We start from the raw sequence: 24,599 nt of genomic DNA on the forward strand, positions 1-24,599 counted from the left end.
GATCTGAACTGTCTATTTTATAACTCTCGATTCATAGATCATTCTTACAAAAAAATCCAATTCAATCCGAAACCATTTGCTTACTTAATTATCACAATGAAATTTTATTGTTTTTTATCAAACAAAGTATTCGTTAATTTCTTTGAACCTAATTTGATGTCTCAGACTCTCAGACTCTCAGACTCTCAAATATTTTTTATTTGACTAATATTTTGTGAGGATGATCTATAAGGTGCAACTTCAAAAATAAACGATTCGGATCATTAAAGTTCAATGTGAAATGAACTCTATAACTAGTTTAGTTAGTCCATGAAGTTAATTCAATCTGAAATAATCTGGTACAATAAGTTTGTATGGTATGCTATGAAAAGCGCAGTACGGCCAGGTAGGCCTTATGTAGGCAGTTCATTCACTCATCACTGCCCATTTCTCGTGAAGGCCTACGTGACAAAGAATTTCATCTCTGTTCCTTCCTTCCTTCCCTACTCCTGTACTCCTTTCAGTTCAGACCCACAAATCTCTCTCTCTCTCTCTCTCTCTCTCTCTCTCTCGTACCAAAAACATTGTACTCTTTACTCTTTCTCCCATTTCTCACAAAAGCCTTTGCCTCTGGAGTATGGACTCATTTTCTTGTTTGGTTCTGCAACCAAGGCTTCTCTTTCTGTAAGTAAAATGATATGATATGGCCATTTTCCATTTACAAAATCACAACCCTTGTTCCATAGTTCAATCATCTTCTTACCTCTTTTTTTTTTTTGCTTCCTCTTGTTTTTCTTTCTGCACTCTACTGTACCAGTAGCTCTTCCTTTCATTTGAGTCTTCAATCAGTTCCATCCCTGAAATCAAAACCCTTTGATGTTGTGCTTTCCTTTTTATCTTGTTCCCCTTAGAATTAAGGAATACCCCGATAAATTAAGGGATTGGGTTTGCTCCTTGATGCAATGCTGAAATGCGTTTTGTCAAAAAAGTTGACAGCTGATTTGGGGTCATGGTTTTTCATGGTGAACAAGAACAAGGAAGACTGACATTTGGTTGCAATTCAGAAGTTGAAAACTAAATCATTGAAGAAAAAAAAAAGAATTGGGTTTTGGAGGTTGAAGGGTTTTATGTATGCTCTTGTCACTGTTTTGGAGCTCAGAGAAGAAAGTTGAGTTCTTTTCCACAGGGGAAGTGTTGCAGACAACCCAAAAATGGAGGTTTTGTATTTGTTTTGTGTTCTTCTTGTTGGGTTTCTATCCAAGTCTCATCTTGTGGCTGCTCAGCTTCATGATCAAGCTACATTGCTCGCCATTACCGAAGAGCTCGGAGTACTCGGATGGGGTGGCAACGGCTCAGATTACTGCTCTTGGCCCGGCATTGGCTGCGGTTTGAATCATTCCATGGTGGAAAAGCTTGATCTTTCGCACCAGAACCTCCGAGGTAATGTGACTCTTGTTTCCGAGCTCAAGGCTTTGAAGAGGCTTGACTTGTCGTACAATGATTTCCATGGACCAATTCCTTCAGCTTTTGGGAATTTGTCACAGCTTGAGTTTCTTGATTTGGCTTTGAATAAGTTTGGAGGTTCAATTCCGCCTGAGCTCGGTAATCTCAGAAACCTTAGATCATTGAACCTCTCCAATAACTTCCTAGTAGAAGAAATACCTGATGAAATTCAGGGGCTAGAGAAGTTAGAGGATTTTCAAATTTCTAGTAATAAGTTGAGTGGTGTCATCCCACTTTGGGTGGGGAATTTCACCAACCTGAGAGTTTTTACTGCCTATGAGAATGCATTTGAGGGTAAAATTCCAGATACTCTAGGCTCGGTTTCTAAGCTCGAATTGTTGAATCTGCACTCTAACCAGCTAGAAGGCCCAATTCCCAAAAGCATTTTTGCTTCAGGGAATCTGGAGTTTTTGGTTCTGACCCAGAACAGACTAGGTGGAGATATTCCTGAAGAAATTGGAAGCTGCAGCAGCCTTTCGAGTATTCGAATTGGTAACAATAATCTTATAGGTAGCATTCCTCATGCAATTGGAAATGTTAGTGGCCTTACATACTTTGAGGCAGACAATAACAATCTTTCTGGTGAGATTACTCCCGAGTTTTCCAAGTGCTCCAATATCACCCTCCTAAATTTAGCCTCAAATGGATTTACCGGGAAAATTCCTCCGGACCTTGGCCAGCTCATGAATCTGCAGGAATTGATTCTCGCCGGCAACAGTCTGTTTGGAGATATTCCGAAATCAATTCTTGATTGCAAGAATCTTAACAAGCTTGATCTGAGCAACAACAGAATCAATGGTTCCATACCAAGTGATATCTGCAACATGTCGAGATTGCAATACTTGCTATTGGGTCAGAATTCGATTCGGGGGGAGATACCTCACGAGATTGGAAACTGTGTTAAACTGCTTGAGTTGCAGATGGGAAGAAACTATTTGACTGGCAGTATCCCTCCTGAAATTGGTCATATCAAAAACTTGCAGATTGCCTTAAACTTAAGCTTCAATCATCTCCGCGGACCTATTCCCGCGGATTTAGGGAAACTTGACAAGCTGGTTTCTCTTGATGTCTCCAACAATCAGCTCTCTGATGCTATTCCAACTGCACTTAAGGGCATGTTAAGCTTGATAGAGGTTAATTTCTCCAACAATCTGTTCACTGGCCCAGTACCAACATTCGTGCCATTCCAGAAGAGTTCGAATTCAAGTTTTCTTGGGAATAAAGGGCTTTGTGGAGAACCACTGAGCTCCTTATGTGAAAATTCTAACGGTGGTGACCGTGCAAATTATCATCATAGGGGTTCTTACAGGTTCATACTGGCAGTTATCGGCTCTGGTTTAGCAGTTTTTATATCGGTAACCATTGTTGTTTTGCTGTTTATGATAAGAGAGAGACAGGAGAAGGCAGAAAATGCTACAGGGACTGAAGACGAGGTAGCCAACAACCTACCGGTGATAGCAGCAGGCACTGTCTTTGTTGAGAATCTCAAACAAGCAATAGATCTTGATAGTGCTGTCAAAGCAACCATGAAGGCTTCAAACAAGATCAGCACCGGGACCTTTAGCACGGTTTACAAGGCTGTTATGCCGTCTGGGCTAATCATATCTGTGAAGAGACTGAAATCTATGGACAGGACAATCATTCATCACCAGAACAAGATGATCCGAGAGCTCGAAAGGCTGAGCAAACTCTGTCATGATAACCTAGTGCGTCCTATCGGATTTGTTATTTACGAGGACGTTGCTCTCTTGCTGCATCATTACTTGTCCTATGGGACATTATGTCAGCTTCTTCATGAATCCACAAAGCTGCCCGAATATGAACCTGACTGGCCAAAAAGACTCTCTATTGCCATAGGAGTAGCAGAAGGGTTGGCTTTCCTTCACCATGTAGCGATTATCCATCTCGATATTTCTTCTGGTAATGTTCTTCTGGATGCTAACTCCAATCCTTTGGTTGGAGAGATCGAGATATCGAAGCTCTTGGATCCATCCAGAGGTACAGCCAGTATCAGCGCGGTTGCAGGCTCCTTTGGCTACATTCCTCCAGGTATATTTTTTTTATACAGTTTATTCTTCATTCCTTTCACTTGGTAGCTTTGTTAGTGTGCTAATCTAGTTTTGTGTTCTTCCTCTCTTCTGTCATCAGAATATGCATATACAATGCAAGTTACAGCGCCCGGAAATGTCTATAGCTATGGTGTTGTTTTGCTTGAGATCCTTACAACCAAATTACCAGTAGATGAAGCCTTTGACGAGGGGGTAGATTTGGTGACGTGGGTGCATAATGCTCCGGCAAGAGCCGAAACCCCGGAGCAGATTCTCGATGCAAGGCTCAGCACTGTGTCCTTCGGTTGGAGGAAAGAAATGCTTGCAGCACTGAAGATTGCTTTGCTCTGCACTGACAGCATACCCGCCAAACGTCCGAAAATGAAGAAGGTTGTGGAAATGCTGCAAGAAATCAAGAAAAACTGATGGATGGTAAGTCATTTGAGTCTTGTATGTTCTGAACGCATCAATCATATCGTCCATCTGGTTGTTCGGGGTGTTCAAGAAATGAAGCGAAAAGGCGGTTGTAATCGGTTCGAGTTGAAGCAGGAAGAGGGGGTGGATGAATCCAGGGAAAGTCCTCCCACTGGAAAGGATTAGTCTAAGTTTCTGTTTACATTTAGGTCCATATCGTATATTGTTGTTCCTGGTTTTTGAGATTTATATGTGAAGGTGCATGTTATGGCTTCGCTTTCGATCAAGTTCACACATCTTTGCATTGAAAAACTAGTCCATATCTGATTCAAATCACTTAGGTCATTTCCAATGGAGAAGGCTAAAGGTTCAAAAGGTGAGAAATGACCTGATTTGTGCAAAAACTCATCTTCAACCAATGACTAGGCCAAATGTGATCTCCCTCTTAGCCCTTTTTTGCGGCTCAGCTCCTCAATTGCAATAATTGATTCAAATTCGATGGCTAGATTTAAAAACATCTAAAGGTAGTTTAATTATATCAACTAATAAATTTATGTTATAAACTTAAAACTAATAAATTATTGGAGCTATATTTAATCCATTCGGTTGGAAATGGCATGAATATGACATGACACCATTCATTTAAGAATAATTTTTTGTAGGGCTATAATTCTGATTGGGCTATGTTTAACCCTTTCGGTTGAAGATTGCTTCGTGTAACCATCATTTCTCAATTGTGAATGCATCAGATCCAAGCTTTGGTATGAGAATTCTCCATCCACTTAAGCTTGTTGGGGGGCCTTGAGGCCATCTGTTTCTAGTTAAAGCTTAAATAATCGGAAATTGACTGAACCAATTGTTGAAATGATTAAGAGACGACATACCGACCAAATATTGACTGTTTCATTCAAATACAGACATATCGATAGAATCCGGAGTGATCAATACACGGTGATTCATAGTTGGGTTATTGTACCTCAGATTTAGGATTCCCTGACATTTTTATTTTGGTACAAAAAAGTTCACATCACAACATTATCAAACCAGCCTAACATTTATTTTGCTAATCCTTCAATCCTTCTTTCAGCTCACAACACACATAAACGGAGTGAAGATCCGGAGAATCTTCAAGAGTCGGTGCGGGACTTGACAATGAAATTCTGACGGCTAATGGGATTCATGACCACCGGTGGACCGGCAGTCCGAGGCCATGCCTGAAACTTCTTGTCAGTTTCTTCCCACCATTCTTTGTTTGCAACAGTTGACGGAGTACTTCCTGAGTTTATCAACAAACATAATGCCATCAGGCTATTGCAACAACTATTACGCAATAAATTTCCTAAAAAAAACCCATAAAAATGCAAATAGAACAAACTTGCCTCCAAATATTTTCTTGTCAGCGAAATAATGGTCAGCTGTCCATGCCACTGCAAATGATCCCAAAACAGCAGGAATGATGTATTTTGCAGGCATCTTCAAATTTCAAACTGCCAATTAGAAACATAACCCAGGTTCGTGAGAGAATATGCAATGACAACAAAAAGGGAAGGCATTCAAAACACCCCCTAAGGTCACGTTTGGTCCCTTAGGATTGGTAGATGGGATAACTTACTAGATTCAAGGTATGCTGAAATGTTTTAAAAGGCTTGCCTCAGGGCGCGCCTAGGCGCCCTGTGAGGTTGGGCTTGAGGGTTGCTGCCTCTATTTTGAGGGAGTGGACGGAAGGCGCTGCTAGAGCCACCTAGGCGTGCTTCAGGGGGATTTTTTTATTTATTTATTTTTTTTTTTTTTTTACTCCCAAACCCAAATTTTGGGTAGGATTTTAACTGCCTCATACCTCTGCCTTGCAGTATCGTCTCTCTTTTTTTTTTTTTTTTTTTTTTTTTTTAATATAATGGATGTGTGTGCTATGTGCATGCATTGTTATATGTGTGCTCATTATGCTTTTCATCCTCTATTATATATATATATATATATATATATGGAATTGTTATTGACACTCCAAAAATCTCATTCTACACTCCAAACTTTCTATATTTGAAAAGAAAAATACACTTATGAGGAGTGTAGAATGAGATTTTTGGAGTGCCAATAACACTTCCCATAATATATATATATATATATATATGTGTGTGTATATGTATTTATAATATATGTGTGTGCTGGATGATTATTGATTAATAATCTTTTTTTTTTATTTTTAATATAATATATGTGTACGCTCAGTGTATATATTAAAAAAATAAGGTCCCGTGAGGCTTCGCCTCACGCCTAGGCTGGGCTACCCCTCGGACGCCTCACCCACGCCTCACGCTTTTAATACATTGTGTTGAAGTAAGAGATGAAGACCGTTCCTTCAACTTGGGCAGAATTTGAAAGTCAGCCTTCATATCTTGCTTCAAGATACTTTGAATCTAGTGAGTTGTCATCTCCAATCCAATCCAAACCCGGGCACCAAAAGTGGCCTAAAACGAACTAGATAGTTCCCTATCTGTTTGAATTGCCAATTAAGAACGACTAGCCTAGTTCCCTATTTGGTGGCTGGGACTACAGATGGCTAGACCAATTAAAATGGAATAACTGTCGTGGCCCATGCTCGATGAGCTTAACAATAGCAGGACTAAGACTCAGTGAAATTAGATAACTTTCCCACTTATCAAAGACAACATGTCTCTTCCCCAAGGGTTGGGAGAATCTTACATGCAACCGGAGGTATATCCCCCTACTAACAGTATCCATATCATCGTGTGAGCTATTAATATCTTTCTCATCATGTGGATTTAAGTGATGAGAGAGACTAATAGCTCACACAATAAGAGTGAAACAAGAGGGGGTACACACCCCCGTTTACCAAATAATCCCCTCCCAAGCCAGGACTCTACGGTACAGTACTGGACTCAGTCCTAATCCTGCGACAGGATTCCAGTCCAGTCCCAGCCGCCAGACGGGTATCCCAACTTATGATTGAAATTCAAGTCCAAATCAGTTGCATGTCTAAAATGCATTCTCCAAACCAATTGCAAAGCAGAGAACCTAAATAAATGACTCTTCAAGAGATCTGAGTTAGTTCACAATATTGGAGAATAACCAAGTCAATTTATTTACTTATAACTCTCATAATCTTCATAGCATAAACCGCCCTGTCCATTAAGTAAATTAAAAAAAACACCCCGACAACTATAAGTTTCATACAAAAACACCTCAAGAGCCCAATTGGCGGAAAAGAAAACCCCTCATCCATACACATACTCTTAACTATTCTTAGTTGTGAAATACTTCCCCCGTTACCAAGTGAGTCAATTGGGTATTTTCGTGAAGTATTAGGTTTGAAGTGGTTTTTCTCTCAATTATAAATTTATAAAGGACCTACAAGTGAAAACCCCATTACAATTTCCTATTTACTGAAACATAAGCACTCAATTTTCTTCATTTTTTCTTGCATTTTCATTCGACCCACTTCATGTTTCTGTTTCTTCACTAATTACTAAGAATCTTACTCAAACATAAGCACACAAAAACATAGTAATAATCGAACAAAACTGCAAACTGAGGACAAACAGAAATCTTTCTGAAAGAACGAACGACAACCTCGGAGGTTTTTCTTTGTTTCTATATCTGTAGATGAAACGGAAAACTTACAGCAGGAGGAGTTCCGAGTCGGTGAGATCGCACGATGGGATCTGTCAACAGGAATTCTTGAACCTTCTTCTTGTTTCCACTTCTGACGAGATAATGAGAGAGAAACTTTCCCACGACAGGAATTCTTGAGCCTTCTTCGTCTCTCCACTTTTTGATGATCAACGACAATGCAATGGGTGTCGTATTCATTGTTGGATCATCAATTTTCTATTTCAAAGTGGAGAAATGCATAAAAGAATCTCTCAAATTTAGACTATTTATGAATTCTTTATTACCTCATTATTTAACGATAATTCTTGTATTAACATTAGAAAATACAGTGCTGAAAGAGATGTGAGAAAGTTTATGAAGATGCTCACTTTTGAAAGAGTCTTCTTAGCATTCATCTTCAAAGTAATAGTTAAATAATTTGCTCTCTTCTGTTGGTCACTCACTTTTAAATCTGGGCTCGATGGTAATCTCAAAAGGTTGGTCTTATAGAAAACGAGCATGGGTTTGAAAGTTCTAACTCCCATGTTGGCTTCTTTGGAAGTCATCAACTTTAAATTGACGTACCGTTTGACATAGAGGCCAAATAATGATGCCAACTAATGTGGTTCTAGACCTGCATTGGGTGGCCACACATTATTTGGCCACCTGATGTCCAGGACAGCATTTCTAAATAACAAAAATACCACTCATCTTTAATTTTCATTTCATTTTCTTACCTTTAAGTTGGTCACGATTTTTTCCATTTCTTTCTTCAACACACCTTAAAAACAGTGGTTCACCAATTTCAATCCAATCTTCTATACCAAATAAGGCCCGAGAGAGTAGTATTTGTTGGGGTTTGTGAGAGTCTTTTTTATTTAAGCTTTCACCAGCTAAGCGTCAAAATAAGTCAGAGAAATTTGGAGCTTGTAGTTTTTAAGTTTGTTGTTTTGATGGTTTAACAAAGCATGTTGGCTTTTTCCGACGGACTTGTCCCTGGCCATCTGTGGTGGCGGGGAGAGGAAACCTCTAACTTTTCACTCCTCACCTCCGAACTCCCTAATTGTCGGCAACGCAGCACGGTAGAAAGTACATCAGAGTTTACATTACACACAAAACTCCGGTGTTTAGTGCGACACTACTAGTATATGGAAGTTTTTTGCTCACCATCTACAACAAAGGAACTCGGATTTCGGTTGAAACCACGAATTCAATTGCTTGGTGGTGAGGGGCAACAGAATTGAAATAGGGAAATGGAATCCACAGCCCATTTTCCCCTTATCCACATCCGTTAATTTTTGTTCTCGATTCCTCTTCGATTTATTCAATGCAAATGCCAAAACTGGAAAGAGATAAATAAGTTGAGAAAATGGATATAATACTCGATGAATATAATACTATCGTTTTGGGTTCCAGTATACCAGGAGAACGATGAATAATAAGAGACGAAAATTGAGAAACCTTGAAAGAAACTAAATATTTTTCAACCATTATCTCAATTATAAGGCTCCAAACAGACATCTTGATGTTCCATTCATCGCCAAACATAATATTTCACAACAATATGTTCAATTTTAATGTCACTACAGCTGTGTTTGTTACACCGAATTACCTTGCCCGATTGGGCTATTTTGAGTTGGCCTCCAAGTTGTATCAACCATGGAGGTATTTAACAAGCGACACTCTACCTTTCATGTTATCTGCTGCCATGCTGAGGAGCTCTGCACGGGTTTCTCAGCGTGCCTCATACTGAACAACTGCAAATGCAACCATGAGTCATTATAAATCATTGAATATTGTCACTGAGAGAGCGATAAATGAATGATATCTATATATATATATATATGAAAAGGCCAGCAAGAACGCATTCAACATTGTTTCATAAGGGACGCTACGACACGCCAGTGTTACAACTTCTTTGTGCGTTCGTGTTTATCATTTTTTTTTTTTTTTTTGGCTTTCAAATTGATGTAAGGACGAAGTTCTAGTGGACCATATCAATACAATTCTTTATGTATCAAATGTACGATGCCTGTGCTGGTAGATAGTATAACATGGCGATGTCATTAAGACATAAAAGAAAGAAAAGAGAGTATATATAGCAGATTACTGTAGGACTAGCATAACTTAATGCCTAACATGAACAAAGTGACACAACAGCCGTTATTGTTTCATGTGCAGTTACCACGTTGTGATTTACACTTTGTGGCACCAATACTGCTTGCTCGATCAATGACCTTAAATCAGCAGGAATGACAGATATTCAACAAAATTCAAATAATTGGGTGCAACGCTTTACCTAACTTTGATTCAGAATCTTGCCGATTAAATTTGGTGATCAAATATTAGTATTGGTGCATCTTGGTGTAGGCTAAGTGCACGTAAAACCATATCCTCTAAGCCAGAGCCCTAAAAACTAACCGAAAACTTATCACTCTGGTCAGTATCGCTATTTGGCATCAATATAACAATTTCCTACAGTGCCTATAACCTTACAAATAATTTCTATTGCTAAGGTGTAATAGGTCTTTTGATTAGTATTGCTAAGATAACAGCTACTAATTACTAAAGATGAAGAACACATGAAACATAACGAATTTCACCATCTTGTACAACAAGGGTGGCAACCAGCCGAACAAAGAATGAATTCGACCAGCATTTTAAGTTTTAATAAAAACCTAGTGAGATACTATGAACTGAGAAAATAACAAAAAGACACTGATGCCTAATTGAACCTAAATTGGGCCAAATGGACCGGAGTAGTTTTCAAGCGCATAATTGGTGTAAATGAGATGATTAACTCTCCAAAGGGATTGGAGGGATTCACCTAGATAGCCAATCCAGTTTTAAGGTATTCATAACCATCTTAATTTGTAGATTTGCTCGCTGCCAAACATTTCGATTACAAAACACTAAATGCTGACAGTGAAAAAACAAGAATTCCTTAACCAAAACCATGTCCTCCTTTTGCAACAAACTAAAACTAATGTCATACGACGAAATTCGGTAAGTGACATAAACCCTAAAAACATAAAACAACAAGCTAAAAAATTCGACTCCCTCTACCGTTCGAATAATCAAGAGAATCCACATTTGTCAATCCGAAATCGATTACTGATAATTGGGTATTTACCCAATCCCCGAATATATTCAAATAATCAACTTTTGGAGAAATCAACCAATATTGCAACAATAAGAGCATATAAGGATATCGAGACTTACTGCGGCGAGTACGCTTCTTGTATAAGATACGGTAACCGCACTCGCGGCACTGAATCACGTCGTTGGATTTCAGCTGCACCTCCATCCCACAATCTACAATACATTACAACAACATTAAATCCTTAATTTAATATCACAAATTTAAATTCTTCTGTATGTAATTCATCTCGAAGAAGAAGAAGAAGAAGAAGAAGAAGAAGAAAGGGAAGATCAATACCTCCACAGATGTAGTAGACGGCCTCTGGCGGCGGAGGATCCATGAGAAGAGCTCGAAAAGGCTGTTAATTTTCTAGGGTTTTGCTGCTTCTGTTTTCAGGGAAACAAATAATCACGGGGTTTCTTCCTTTTATTGGGACTTCTCCTGGACTGTTACTATATGTATGATGGGCTGAAATGGATTTGGGTTTTAAGCCCAAAATATTTGGACTGACTAGTTGAGGTCGGCAAACATTTGTGTACACCCAAAAAGCGTTTTTGGACACCCTCATAGAATTTGTAAAGATAGTTGAAGTTGGACATTCAAGATTTTTTTTTTTTTTAAATAAACAAAAAAGGACCAGCTAGAAGTTTTGTTACGGAAATCCACCATTTTGAAAGTCGGGAAGCACAGAGACATTCTAGCCTCCCTTGACCACTATCGTGAGATTCACCAACGTCAAGAATCGAACTTAATACATGCATTGTAAAGTCTTTGAATTCTATCAACATTGCACATAAAATTTAAAATAAATTGAAACTAATAAAAAAAAAATCCTTCAATTTTAGGTGCTGCAATTACCTTTCTTGTAAGTAGACTATTTATAAGTAGCCTGTCACATCTACAAATAACAGTTCAATTTTTTGGACCTAGATTACAATACTCCCTCTAAATGTTGTGAATGGTTGTTTTCTACTAACGGGATAGACATGATCAACATCGTGTATGTGTCAGCGCACGTATATATACAGTAAGTCTTTATAATCGTTCTAGTGACAATATATGGCTACAGGGCCATAAGCTTCACAGATTCATACACTTGTAATACTGGATGCTTAAGGATAAGACTTTTTTTAAGAAGTTTATAAAACTACCATTTTTCAGCCACTTACTATAACGGTCTTGCGGTATTCCTCTTCATTTGTAAATGAGATGTTTTAGGTTCGAATCTCCTAGATGGCGAATTTGATACCAACCATTGTATGGCTTAACTCCCATCTTCCCTTAATGTAAAATATATTGTTATACCAAAAAAAAAAAAAAAAGCACCTACCATTTTCCATGGAAACATTTAAATCATGAGATGGCTTACAAAGCCCAAACCCCTCCTCTGACCTAACAAGGCCTCAAAGAGGGATTAGCCTAGCAAGGATAAATAAGGAGTTAACCTGCACCATCAACGACAAGATGAAAATTCCTACAATCGTGGCTCCATCACATGCCATGAAATCCGATGTGGCTAAGACACCTTAAAGGAGACTCTTTATAAGGTTAAGGTGTCCTTCATGTCTTCCAAAGTCAAACGACTAAATGTTTTAATGGGTGAGATAACAAGTCAAACGACTAATGAATCACCTTCAAGTTCAGACTTGCCATCATATAAAGACATGACTTTGAAAGTAATTTACATTTCCATCCACACCAATTCATCTCTACCCCAAACATAAAACAGCACTATAAAATATTATCCTACCCCCTTAGTCTTTATACACACCAAATATAGGATATGATTAAGTCCAAGACAAGCCTACCTAGACAGCTCAATTAGTAAAATTAGTCCAATTTGAGCCAATCTTGCGTAACAAACATCCTTTCAATAGCTTTGTTATGTTTGCCTCACAACTAATGGTAAATGTTCCAAATAAAACACCCTATGAAGCTCCACAGTAACAATTAAAAGTGACAAATAATTTTTAACTTTTATGCATCAAATACATTGAATTAGTGTAATTGGAAAAAGGAAAAGAATGAAAGAATTGGAATGAAATTAAAGGGCCTAAAATGAAAAAGTTAAAAGCTAAAAGTAAAAATAAATAGTTAAAGCTGGTATCCCTTGAGCTTCTTAAATTCACTAACCAATAATTTTCTTTCATCACTTGTATATAATCAGCAACCTGCAGCTTTTAGGAAGTTATCATATGGACTCGACGCCGGTAGCCTGAAAGAGTGGGGATGATGCTGGTATTCGTTTACACACATCACTGAGGCACGGCCTGCGGTTGGGGGTGGATTGTATGAAGTGGCAGTGTCATCAACAAATGGATTTCCGCTCTGTATTGTCATTCAAGTTCACAGCTTTAGATTTAAAATACCAGCCAGAGTGTGTGCATGGTACTTGTACAGTACTAAGTATGCCTAATTTTGGTTAAAGCCAGAAAGCAGTACCCTATATGAGCCGAAGTCAGCATGGAAACCAGATGTTATCCATTTCGCATCATCATTATGATTTTGTAAAGACTGGTTCATCAAATACTCCTGCTTCTGTTGGGAGCTCATCAAATTCGACATCTTCTGCTGCTTTCCTATCAGGAGTGCCTCACAGTGCCCGGCCATTTCTTTGTATGGCACATCAGGTGCATTAGAGACCGACAGTCTTCCAACTTGATATGCTGTCTCCAGGACCTGAGCACATAAAAACATTGTAATGGTGAACATTTCTCTCTCTGAATCTTGCCCGTGAACAAACAACAGAAGACTATTTTTTTTAAAAGCGATCAAACTAAATATAGAACATGCAATGGCTAACGTACAGATTCAATAAATTGATTGACGCTCAGAAGATTGGGAGAATCTGCAGAAAAATCTAAGTTGTTCTTTTGGCTATCAAATGAACCTGGAAAGGAATCATCATCCAATGAAAATATTGGAGCATCCTGCATTACAAGAATAAAACCATGAGTCCTGAGCTTTAAGAGAAAACTTGATGCTGACCACCTCTAACTGTGGTGTTGTGATAAGTACCCCCGTTTCTTCCCTCTCAACGCTTATGTTTTAGTTGCTACACCCCCACACAACCAAAAAACAAAAACAAAAGTGAAAGCTATGAAGGGTACTTACCTCCTTCATAGATTTACTGTCTCGGGAATCAACCTGATATAACTTTTGCGGCGCATCCATACAGAACTGGGCTCCCAGTGGACATACATCATCAGGTAAGAATTCACTGAGCAGCTCCTCCCTTATAGTAGACAATTCGGCCTGCATAAATAGCTTGCTATTCATAATCCATGGTATAACACAAATGATTTCTTTTCCTGCACTATGAAAAGTCCAAAACACTTAAACAATCGGTATAAAAGCTTACATCTAACAATCTTTCCAAGCTCTTCACAACTTCAGAAGCAAAGAATTCCTTAGTTTGCTCTTCAGTAATATTTATCTCGGACAGAGATTTTAATGCCAGACGATCATCTTCATCAGATCCATAAAGATGTCTGGGATGGTCCGGTCCAGTCTTAACAGCCTGTAACTTGCAATCTTCAACCAAATGCAGGAACGGATCAACCTGATTAAGTGTGTAAAGCTGTCAAAGCTATTTTATGTTTGATAGAGAAGTTTGATTATGGAAATCTCACATAAAAAGATACCAGTACATGGTTCACTTTCTTTAAGTCCTTCATGTCCTTAGAATTGATAAGTTTATGCAAAATGCGCATACATAAGCAAGTAGTTATTAAAGATAATTTGAAGCTTATGAGACCACAGGAAATTAACGAGGCAACCTATGGGAAACTTCACCTGAAAAAGCAACTTACTGTTTTATCCACAAGTACTGCCTTGGCTCTACGAACAAGAGAAACAATATTGTATGCTTTTGATAGAAAGAGAATCATTGAAGTTGCCAGGGTAAAGAGGGACCTGCGACGCGATGGTGGCAGCACACCTGAAAAGATAGAGGGAAAGAGCTTGTTATGACATCCTAACAAATAAATTATTGACTATCCAGTCTATTACTTAACCAATGTTTTACCTTCTCATGTTTTCTTCTCTAACTAATATTTAACATTAGCAAATGAATCAACGAACAATTATATCTTATCATCATAAATGAAAACGCAAGCATAAAGCATATGCATTATGCATGCTCATTGGTTTCGACATACTGTGGGGCTCACCTCCTTCATTAAGAGATATGTTCCGCAAGGAAAATGCTAGCTGAAAACTTCGAACAAGAACCTCAATTCTGGAATTCTACAACAAAAGATAAACAACAATAAGAAGAGAGAAAACTAAACAAAAATAAGAAGAGAGAAAACAAGAATATAGAAGCAACAAAGATGAAGGAATGACAAAATAATAGTGCCATTATCCGAGTATAGAACCGGAAAAAGTTCCCCAAGTCGTCTCTTTAAAATTCTGAATTCTCCATATACTTTAGAGTCAGAGTTTTCCCATGCTGACATTACCCTCAAAACTACAATGGCATATGAGGTGGGAAGTGAGCTAAGAAGCTTATAAAGAAGTTAGCACCAGTTACGGAAGATTAAGACAATGTCTTGAGCTTCAAATAAGCAATGATCTAGGACGGTTTTGAGCGAATTTTAAAAATTATGTTATCATTTTTCATTTTCATTCTAGTGCAATTACATAATAATCAATTGTCAGAGGTTCCAGGGCATACAGTTGGAATTCGTAGGGAAGATTGATCAACCTTTACTTGTGCCTCAATTCCTTCCAGGATTAAAATAAAAAAGTGATGACTAGGATGTAAAACAATCCACTAAATACACTCTGAAGAAGAAGAAAACTGGAAATGAACTAATTCCTGTAACATGTTAACTATCGCTCCAGCTAAATATTAAGCAATAACACGAAACGATGCAATTTTTCATGCAAACATGCTATCAACATCGGATGCCATTAAAATGAAAATGCCATCAGAAAGAATAGAAACTATTAGAAAAAAACATCACCAGCATTGCTATATAATAGAAAAGACTCATCAAGCAACATCACTCAAGCAATTACCTTGGCCCGAGAAAAAAGTACTACGAGGCTATGCGTGTGAGCAATTGCTTCATAGTTTTCAGGCATATTCCCAGGAGAGATGGATTGCACCCAAATTGATAAAAGCAAGAGAGTTATCTGGTGGCTGCTCAATCTGAGGGAATTAGCTTCCTGAGGTTTAACAAATAAAAACAGCTATTCACAATCAAATCAATGTTGCTAGACAACTATTGAACTCCAAAAGTCTAATTTTTTATGGAATGTGACAATGTATATCAAGCTAACATCCTCTCCCTCACGTACAGCCCACTCCTGCACATGAGGGAGACAAACACATCGAGGCAGAAAGAACCATATGGCTGCACCCCTACGCTGCATCTTGCAAATAAAAAATAAAAGAGAGTTATCTGGTGGCTGCTCAATCTGAGGGAATTAGCTTCCTGAGGTTTAACAAATAAAAACAGCTATTCACAATCAAATCAATGTTGCTAGACAACTATTGAACTCCAAAAGTCTAATTTTTTATGGAATGTGACAATGTATATCAAGCTAACATCCTCTCCCTCACGTACAGCCCACTCCTGCACATGAGGGAGACAAACACATCGAGGCAGAAAGAACCATATGGCTGCACCCCTACGCTGCATCTTGCAAATAAAAAATAAAAGGGAGCAATGAGGAGAAGAGGTTGCAAACTGTTAAAACTCACAGGTTCCTTAATCGAATTGTTGACAGAATTTTCATTTATTGCTGAAGGTGCAGGAGAACTTTTCATGCTATACGTCCGACTATAAGAAGACCTCAATCTGCTCAGAATCCCACTATTGGTGTCTCCTTGTTCCCCATCAGCAACAGAATTTTCATTATCCTCTTCACAGACACTATCTCGTGAAGAAATTTTCTCTCTCTTTAGCTTCTCAAATAGGGCAGCTGAAGAAGAAAAGACAGATACAGTTCTTGAGAGTGTCCTGGGAAAATTCAATGCCTTTTTTGACTCAGCATTAGGCAAGGAGCGACTAGGGCAAACTGAAGATGGAACAAGAACAACGGAAAAGATGCGATGGGCTCCAACACGTGTTTCATGGTCAGGATGGACCATAGCTGGGAGTAGTTGATGAATCAATGCCTCAGGAAAAGCCTAACGAAAGTGCGCAAGGCAAATAATTAAAAATTCTGTATATGACTCTAAGAATCTCAAAATTTTGAAACAAGTACGATACCATAAGTAAATTGCTTGCCTTGTTTTGATAGGACAAATAAGACTGAAAGAATCTCAAAATTTCAAATAAGTACACGACCCTAAGTAAATTACTCACCTTGTTTTGATAGGACAAATTTGGCAAGGAAGCTACAATTTGAGCAGTACGATAAACAGCAGAAATTGTAGTTCTGGCTATAACTGTTATGGTTGAGATATTCTCCAACATAACAGCCATTGCATCAAGGATTGGTCCTGGTTCTCCAACCTGTTAAAGAATGACAGCTTAGTTGTTGTACTTGTGATGGAGTCATTTACAATAAAAATTGATATCTGAACCTATGGAAACTTATGACTCTCTAAACTATTTGCTATGATAAGAATTAACATTACAAGAAGCAATTATAGCTCAGAAAATTTTGTGATGGTGGAATTTTAGGCACAAAGTTAATTCAGTGAGTGTTACAGAAGAGTACCACCTTATATGATAACTGTACAAGGCACTTATCGACCGCTTCTCTAAAGCTTCTGTTCCATTTTATTACATCTGTTCCTAGATTAGAATCATCAAGCGAGCAGTGAATGCTCTTCCTTAAATGCCTCATGGCATCACTTACTGCACCAATTATTGCCACAGAGGGCTCAACCTTGGCAAGTTGAGAAAGAGAGGCGGTGACCTCCACTATGTCGACCTGCATGTTGGGTTGTTTGAGGACATTTTTGTGATCCAGATGCTTGATTAAAATGGAAAGCAAAACATGTGTACTTTGCCCTGCAACCAAAGACTGAAAGGCTGAATAAGTCTATCAATAGAAGAGCCCTTGTGGTTGAAACATCTGATAGGACCTAAAGATGAAGTATACAAAAGGTAAATTTAAATACCACAATCATCCATTAAAACTTGTATATCCTTGAGGACTGGGATAGCAAGACCATATTTGGGAGACCATAAGTTCCCAGTGTCGAAGTAACGGAACAAAGATTCCAGTACACGCCTTATTGTTGTAGCCTCCTTGGCTAGTTTGGCCATGTTGTGCAGGCAAACCCTGGACCAAAAGCAGGGGTTCTTGGCATCTTCCCTATAGGATAATAAAACAAACATTAATAATTGAAATGAGTTGGTCTATTGACAAAACAATGTAAAGCTGCCGACAAAATCTCATGCCAACAGAGACATACACTGTCACATTTAGATCGCCTTTGTCATCCACTAGGGTGCTCCAAGATTTAAGCCTAATGATGACATCTGGGGAAGAAGAAACATGTCCCTCATTACTTTGCAGTTCCTGCACCCACCGATTCTTAGAACCTTCAAGGTTCATTTTATTTAAGCCACCATAATTTTCCAAGACAACTGCAACAATCTGTATATTAATATGGAAAAAGACCAATGTCAAGAGGTTTAGGTAGCATTTGTTCTAGCTGCTTCAAAAGAATGACTTCGAGAAGTAAATGAGTGACGAGTAACACAATCATAAAACTGAAGAACCAACTCAACCTGTAACCAATTTTTTTCACAATGTTATCATATATTCAATCAATTCAACCTGTAACATTAATTGAAATGGGTAGTCAAAGTTGACAATCCCTCAGATTTAATATTGGCAATCAAAATGGAGCCTTAGGCTAGTCATAACTCATAAGTTCATAATTATGAAAAAAAATAAAAAAATTCTATCAGGTAGAAAATTTTAACCATCTGAAAGATTGTGAAAAGAAAATTTGAAGGGGCAACTAAGGCCCATTCCGTAACCATTTCGTTTTTAGTTTTAGTTTTCAATTTTTTGTACTTGAGATATAGGGAAAGTATATGGGGGAAAGGAGGGGATCCAGAAGAGTGGAGGAAGGATGGTGGGAGAGATGTACAATAAATGTATAAGAGGAGGTGCACAAAATGAAAACTAAAAACCAACAACTATTTGAAGGTTGTTCTCCCTATAAGATTTTGTTTTCGTTCATTGTACTTTATTTCTTCCCCACCTTCCCACCACCCTTCTCCATCCCTCCTTTCTCCCCATAACTTTCCTCATGTCTCAAGCACAAAAAGTGAAAACTAACAACAAAAAATGAAATGGTTATCAAAAGGTCTTGAAGGTGTTAACATTTGATATTTACTGCAAAATTTTAAAGCATAAATAATAAATTTATAGTTGAGGTTGATCCAAAAAATTATATTCACATTTATCTTCTAGAACTATCAAAAGATTACTTCAAAATTTGGAACAAGATTTAAGAAACTTCAAATGTACTTACGTTATCGAACTCGACTGATATATGAGAGTTCTCACCCATAAACCAAACCTACAAAAGAAAATTTAGGAAACTCAGTTTTGCGTGAGGGATATAGATTATGAGCTTTGAGAAAACATGATGTGGCGAGCATATATTTCCAACAGAGATATCATATTATTTCACTTTTAAGAGCTTCATCAGGCAAAGAATACAGAAAAGCACATAATTCATGGTAAAGGGGACAAATTTGCTAAGTTCAAGAAAAAGGGGAGATGGAAAAAAGAAAGAAAGATCGAACCAAAGTGTAATAAGAATCTCCCATAGCACGTTTCATTTTTGAATTTTGAATTTCACATGCTTTTAACATGACATGAAGTTAATGCTAAGGTGTAGTGTTTAATTTATAACAGAAATAATATGAAAAGAGTACCATTGAAGCAAGGGCTTGGAGTGCAGCTGAACGTAGATTACTTGCCCTTTCATCTTCCCCTGGCTCTTGAGCTATCTGACAGAATTTTGGAATAAAGCCTTCTAAGTTGAACATATAAGTTCCATCCGTCTGCAAAAATCACAGAGATGGATTAAATTTGAAATTTTCTCCAGCCAAGCTGGCTGGTGATAAATTAAAAGTGAAGCTTTGTATCTTGTAATTTACGATTAAGTGGTAAAAATTTACAAACCTGATTATTTACAAAGTTAAAAAGAGTCTGACATCCTATAATTTGCATTTCATCTTGCCGTGTTTGATCCAACAGTGTATGCATAATGCTGAGTAAGCTACTTGCAAAAAGAGGCCTAGGAAAATGTCACTGAACATATAAATTAACCATGTAATCGCACAAAAATATGCATTTATTTATATTTTATATATACACACCCACAAGCACAAATAAACAGAGAGCTTGAGAGAGAGAGAGAGAGAGAGAGAGAGAGAGAGGCTATTGTTGGTAGATTTATGCCATGTTATATGTTGCCAGAATGTGGATCAGGACCTCATGGTTCTAACATATCATTCCATCTCAATAGTCCAAATTAACAGTCAAAAAGAGCAAATACTAGGGTTTGAAGTGTTGCTTATAGTTTTAGACCTTAGAGCTCAACTCTAAGCCCCAAATGAGACCATCATAAAATAAAATTTTCACTCTCTGAACAGTCAATACTGCTATTTGAAAAGTGTGAGGTCTCGTTCAAGATTCACACACAGTGTGTGTGTGTGGGGGGGGGGGGGGGGGAGAGAGAGAGAGAGAGAGAGAGATAATAGAAGAAAAAAATTAGATAAGGACGAACTCACATTTGCTCCTTACAAGAAACCAGCAATTTGTTGTAAATGCACATGACAATTTTTGCAGATAGAAAGTTCTCGTTCCTCAATTCTTTGTAGCACCTTTGCTCAAGATAAGTTGTGATCTGCTCCCAAAATATTCAAATTTGGTCAGAAAAGAAAGAATATTTAACAATGTCTGTATATGGTACTTTTTCTTAAACTGATTTTCACAAAAATCTTCAAAATGCTACTCCTTCAAAATACTTTAATTCAAAAGACATTTCACTTTGTAGAAAAAAGGAAGCAAGGAAGGCTGGATTTTTATTGACAACAATCGCATAGTGAACCATATCACATATTTATGGTGAGAGGAAAAGGTTTGACTCCATTGGTAACACCTTTCAGAAAAATTAAGAAAACTATAAGAAGATTGAACCATTGCTGAAATTCAATATCAGAAATGATTTGAGAAACCTATTAGAAGGGTCAGAAATTCACATCATCGTGAACAAGGCATTTTAGACATGGTGACATAGCCCCAAACAAACGCAAATGGACAAATGAACAAAAACATGTACGTTTGAGATCTTTGTAGTTTGTGACTTACTAATAACTACATCCATTTTTTTCTCTCAACTCTTTCGGTCAACTTACTCCCCAGTGTTTTATCATGAGTTATATATGACGGACAAATATGGAAGGAGCTTCTTGAGGGAATTCTCAAATAAGGTTATTTCAGGGACATCCACTCCCCTTGTATTTTGATGATCCAGCTCGCCCTGTTTTATGTCTTCACTCAAGATTGTACTTGCAAAAATCACTCAAATCTGAAACCCTTAAACACTCAATTAAGTGGTGTCAATTTAGTGTTTTCTTGAAATACCATATTGGTCTATTTTCTTGGCTACAACTAGATGTCTTAGTGGTAGCGGTTTTGTCTAATGTTTTGTAAGGATGACCTTTGAATGAAGAACTAAAACATAAGACGGTTCAAATCATCGAAATAAATTCCAGTGCGCCGCACAAGGTTCCACTCAGATAAGGTTATGTTTGGGATCCCTCAGATAAGGTTAAAATAAATTTTTAGGATTTACATAATATAATTGATACCTTTGGAATTCGCAAAGGATTCTTGGCAACATATTCGCACAACTTTCCAATTTTCCGATCATTTGGTCCCTCTTCCTGTCAAAGGGAAAAGAATAAGTCCTGAAACTTGATAATGCAACATTCGCTAAGAAAGTGATTGCATTGATGTTAAAATTTCATTATCAACATTAAGTTAACTGAACCAAATTTTAAATTTTTTTGCATGAATATTGAGTATATGATGCTTAATTCATAGAACAAATTTCACAGAAAAGCCAGAATAGGGATTCTTCATACTTTTAAGGGATGCAAAGAAACTAAATTTGATGGTGTCTAACCAGGATTTTCCATCAAAGAACATGTGTTCTGACCAGAAAAACCCAAAAGGGAGTAACGCAAACATACATTATTACATACTGTCCTGACAGGATTCTCCCTTGGGTGAGTAGAATAAAAACTACAAGAATGAGAAAAAAACAAAAGGGTTTAATCAACTAGTATTTATCAACCAGAGAAGGAAGTAAATTCTTCTTAAGTGAGTCTGAAAGGCAAGAAGTAAGGGAAGGGCTTTGAATTGTCAGAAAATAAGGGAAGGGCTTTGAATTGTCAGAAAATAAAACATACAAATTCATCTACAAAGCATTGGTTGCATCAAGAAAAGGCAACCTACAATTTCTTTCTTGTATACCCAACTGAACCTCATTGTATAAGAATTGAATTCTCAAGAAAAATAAAAACCATGATGTAAATAAGAAGATAAAAACATAACACTGCCAACACATCATACATAAGGCCTACAGTTAATAACGACATGGCACACAACGATTCCAAAGCTCTGTTTTCAATTAGAGCCATAAACAACTTACTACACTGATAAGCAGTTCTTTCTAGGCCTCATTTCATCGTCGAATGGCAGGCAACAATATGAGAAACTGCGCTTTCAATCGGCTACCACAGTCATAATCAGTTTCAACGTTTGTTTACATGAGTGCTCTAAAGTTACGAAATACTCATTTTACTAGACAAAGATGCATATTACATAACTCTTAGCCTCACAAGGCATCCAACACTAGCAGATACTTAGTTTTTCGATTAGTTTTCAAAGCCATAATAAACTCAATATTTGTCGACATCCAAAAACATATTAAATATATATGTAGGCTTATAAATACAAAATGGATGGGCAAGTAACTGTCAATTAATTCAAGTACTGGTTAGATGTTACCATGTTAAAATTTATGGTTTGGAGGAGTGATTGAATAAAGATTCAAGAACTTGGATTGTCAAAACTCAGACAATTCAAACTATTCTTCAAACTCAATCTAATCAATCAGACTATGTAATGGATGGTAGCAAGTTAAAGAATTATCCTCTCAATTTCAGTTCACTTAGGAAATTCATTACTTTGATAGTCATGTCAAATGGTTGCTTTTTCACAGCAGAATTCCATCATCCAGCAATGGACTACATATCCACCATAACATCAACACTTTTCCAAACCCACAAAATGCACATAGAGATGGCATATATTATCATCCACACAAGTCTCTTTACAAACGGTAAGACTATCTTAGGAAATAAGTAACGAATCGAATGCAAGCAACAAAAACCCATGTAGATAAAATATGAAGCAGAACGAACCTGGTTACGAGGGAAAATGTCAGCAATGAGCTTCTTGTACCTCTTAACCGGCTGTCTAGACCTGGCTCGCAATGCCGGGCAGAAGAAGCAAAGGCTGCCACAGGCAGGCAAAACTTGGCGCGAAATCACCCCCGAAACAGCGCTCATTGTCGAATACAAGGTACATACAACTTGACACAAACAGGAAAAATGGGCTCCTCAGAACTTGGCCTTTCTTTCCCTTCCAAATCTATGAGAGGAAAACCTCACAATTTGGGTGCAGAGATGGGAAAGAAAGGCTCGAAGCTGAGATGGGTACCTCTAAAATCGAACAAACCAGCCTCTGAACAATCAACAAAATCTCAAAAATCCAATCAAAGCCTCAAAATTCAAGAACAATTCAATTCCCAATACAATTTTCCAATGTGGGTTTTCAAATTCAAGCAAAAGGGTATTCCAAAATCGCAAATACACATCGAAATTCGATCGCTTTGATGGAATCGTGGCGATGAACGCCTTCAAAGAGCAGGAGGAGACCTGAGGCTGGAAAAGCCACCTTATGCCATGCAGAAAATGTACCGGAATTCCAGCATATTCCACCGCGATTTCTTACGTGTCCTTCCCTTTTTCTGTTTTTGAATTTTTGAATTTATACTCCAAATAATATCCGTCCAGCCTGCACCTGCAGTTCTGGGACAATAACGTTTTAACGGCTCAATTTGTGGGTCCTAGGGATTTGGTAGATCTTTGGGGTCCATGCTGACGTGGATGCATTAGATTAAGATTCTGTGATCATACATGTGCTGTATGCTCTCTCAACGGTTAAATTTTTGAGAGCTTTAACAGATAAGTTTTTCAGTACTGTTTACTTTTAAAAAAAAAAAATTATATTTTTATATTAAAAAATCAATTCTGATACTAATCATTTTACCTTTTATTTTGTCTTTATCGTTAAAACTCAAAATTTTCAAATTCTTTTTATTAATTTTCTTAAAATTTTTCCCTTTTTTTTCAACCAAAATTTTGACAATTAATTTACCTAATTTCTTCCTCTTTTTTTTTTTCGGTAAAAAGCTTACTTTGATAGAAGAAGGAAAAAACGGTTGGGGTACTATGATTTTGCATTTCTTGGGTAGAATATCGATCGAATCAAAAGGATGTCATATATTCATGTATTTTTAATATGATCTCTATAATGGAGTTTAGTTCCATGAATTTTGTTTTAGGCTATCTCTTATGAGCCGGAAAATTTAGAATAAAAAATTATATTTGACTTCAAATTTGTTATACCGCTCTTTAGTTCTTGAAAAAAATTGATATTATATATGACTTTAGAGTCAAGTCTGAAGTCGTACTTGATTTACATTTAACTTTAGAGTTAAAAGGGGTTCTTCATTGAATTACACATAAAAGCAATTTTTATTTCAAAATTCTTAATTAAAAGGGGGTTCCTCATTCAAAGTATCTTGAAGGTGTATAAGATACTCATGAAAGAAA

The 24,599-nt window shown here is 37.4% G+C and overlaps 4 protein-coding genes across 6 annotated transcripts; 1 reads left to right on the forward strand and 3 right to left on the reverse strand.

Moving 5' to 3' along the window:
- Window positions 1–396: 396 nt before the first annotated feature.
- LOC137745806 (leucine-rich repeat receptor-like tyrosine-protein kinase PXC3) lies at window positions 397–4,256 on the forward strand. The gene is made up of 2 exons (XM_068485817.2): window positions 397–3,531; window positions 3,631–4,256. Exons 1-2 carry the CDS (start codon window positions 1,191–1,193, stop codon window positions 3,954–3,956), a joined length of 2,667 nt encoding a protein of 888 aa, XP_068341918.2. The 5' UTR covers window positions 397–1,190; the 3' UTR covers window positions 3,957–4,256.
- Window positions 4,257–4,825: 569 nt separating this feature from the next.
- LOC137744996 (uncharacterized) lies at window positions 4,826–7,743 on the reverse strand. 2 transcript variants are annotated; one of them, XM_068484839.2, is made up of 3 exons: window positions 7,584–7,743; window positions 5,324–5,417; window positions 4,826–5,220 (listed from the first exon to the last, which is right to left on the reverse strand). In XM_068484839.2, exons 2-3 carry the CDS (start codon window positions 5,415–5,417, stop codon window positions 5,072–5,074), a joined length of 243 nt encoding a protein of 80 aa, XP_068340940.1. In that variant the 5' UTR covers window positions 7,584–7,743; the 3' UTR covers window positions 4,826–5,071. The 2 variants fall into 2 exon arrangements, with proteins under 2 accessions (XP_068340940.1, XP_068340939.1); XM_068484838.2 differs by having other exon boundaries at window positions 5,324–5,431; window positions 7,584–7,724.
- Window positions 7,744–9,015: 1,272 nt separating this feature from the next.
- On the reverse strand, window positions 9,016–11,151 carry LOC137744920 (DNA-directed RNA polymerases II, IV and V subunit 12). Its single transcript, XM_068484737.2, has 3 exons — window positions 10,993–11,151; window positions 10,776–10,868; window positions 9,016–9,310 (listed from the first exon to the last, which is right to left on the reverse strand). Exons 1-3 carry the CDS (start codon window positions 11,033–11,035, stop codon window positions 9,288–9,290), a joined length of 159 nt encoding a protein of 52 aa, XP_068340838.1. The 5' UTR covers window positions 11,036–11,151; the 3' UTR covers window positions 9,016–9,287.
- Window positions 11,152–12,639: 1,488 nt separating this feature from the next.
- On the reverse strand, window positions 12,640–23,780 carry LOC137746176 (protein SEMI-ROLLED LEAF 2). 2 transcript variants are annotated; one of them, XM_088682031.1, is made up of 20 exons: window positions 23,124–23,771; window positions 21,504–21,578; window positions 20,421–20,536; window positions 19,810–19,924; window positions 19,560–19,688; window positions 19,151–19,198; window positions 18,077–18,261; window positions 17,780–17,976; window positions 17,377–17,669; window positions 17,016–17,165; window positions 16,409–16,837; window positions 15,721–15,870; window positions 14,868–14,943; window positions 14,508–14,635; window positions 14,340–14,375; window positions 14,057–14,257; window positions 13,810–13,950; window positions 13,503–13,625; window positions 13,138–13,374; window positions 12,640–13,023 (listed from the first exon to the last, which is right to left on the reverse strand). In XM_088682031.1, exons 1-20 carry the CDS (start codon window positions 23,268–23,270, stop codon window positions 12,859–12,861), a joined length of 3,141 nt encoding a protein of 1,046 aa, XP_088538157.1. In that variant the 5' UTR covers window positions 23,271–23,771; the 3' UTR covers window positions 12,640–12,858. The 2 variants fall into 2 exon arrangements, with proteins under 2 accessions (XP_088538157.1, XP_068342356.2); XM_068486255.2 differs by lacking the exon at window positions 14,340–14,375 and having other exon boundaries at window positions 23,124–23,780.
- Between the last annotated feature and the right edge of the window lie 819 nt (window positions 23,781–24,599).

Source organism: Pyrus communis, chromosome 12 (assembly GCF_041283825.1).
Source record: "Pyrus communis isolate YQ-2024b chromosome 12, ASM4128382v1, whole genome shotgun sequence".
Classification (NCBI taxonomy): Eukaryota; Viridiplantae; Streptophyta; class Magnoliopsida; order Rosales; family Rosaceae; genus Pyrus; species Pyrus communis.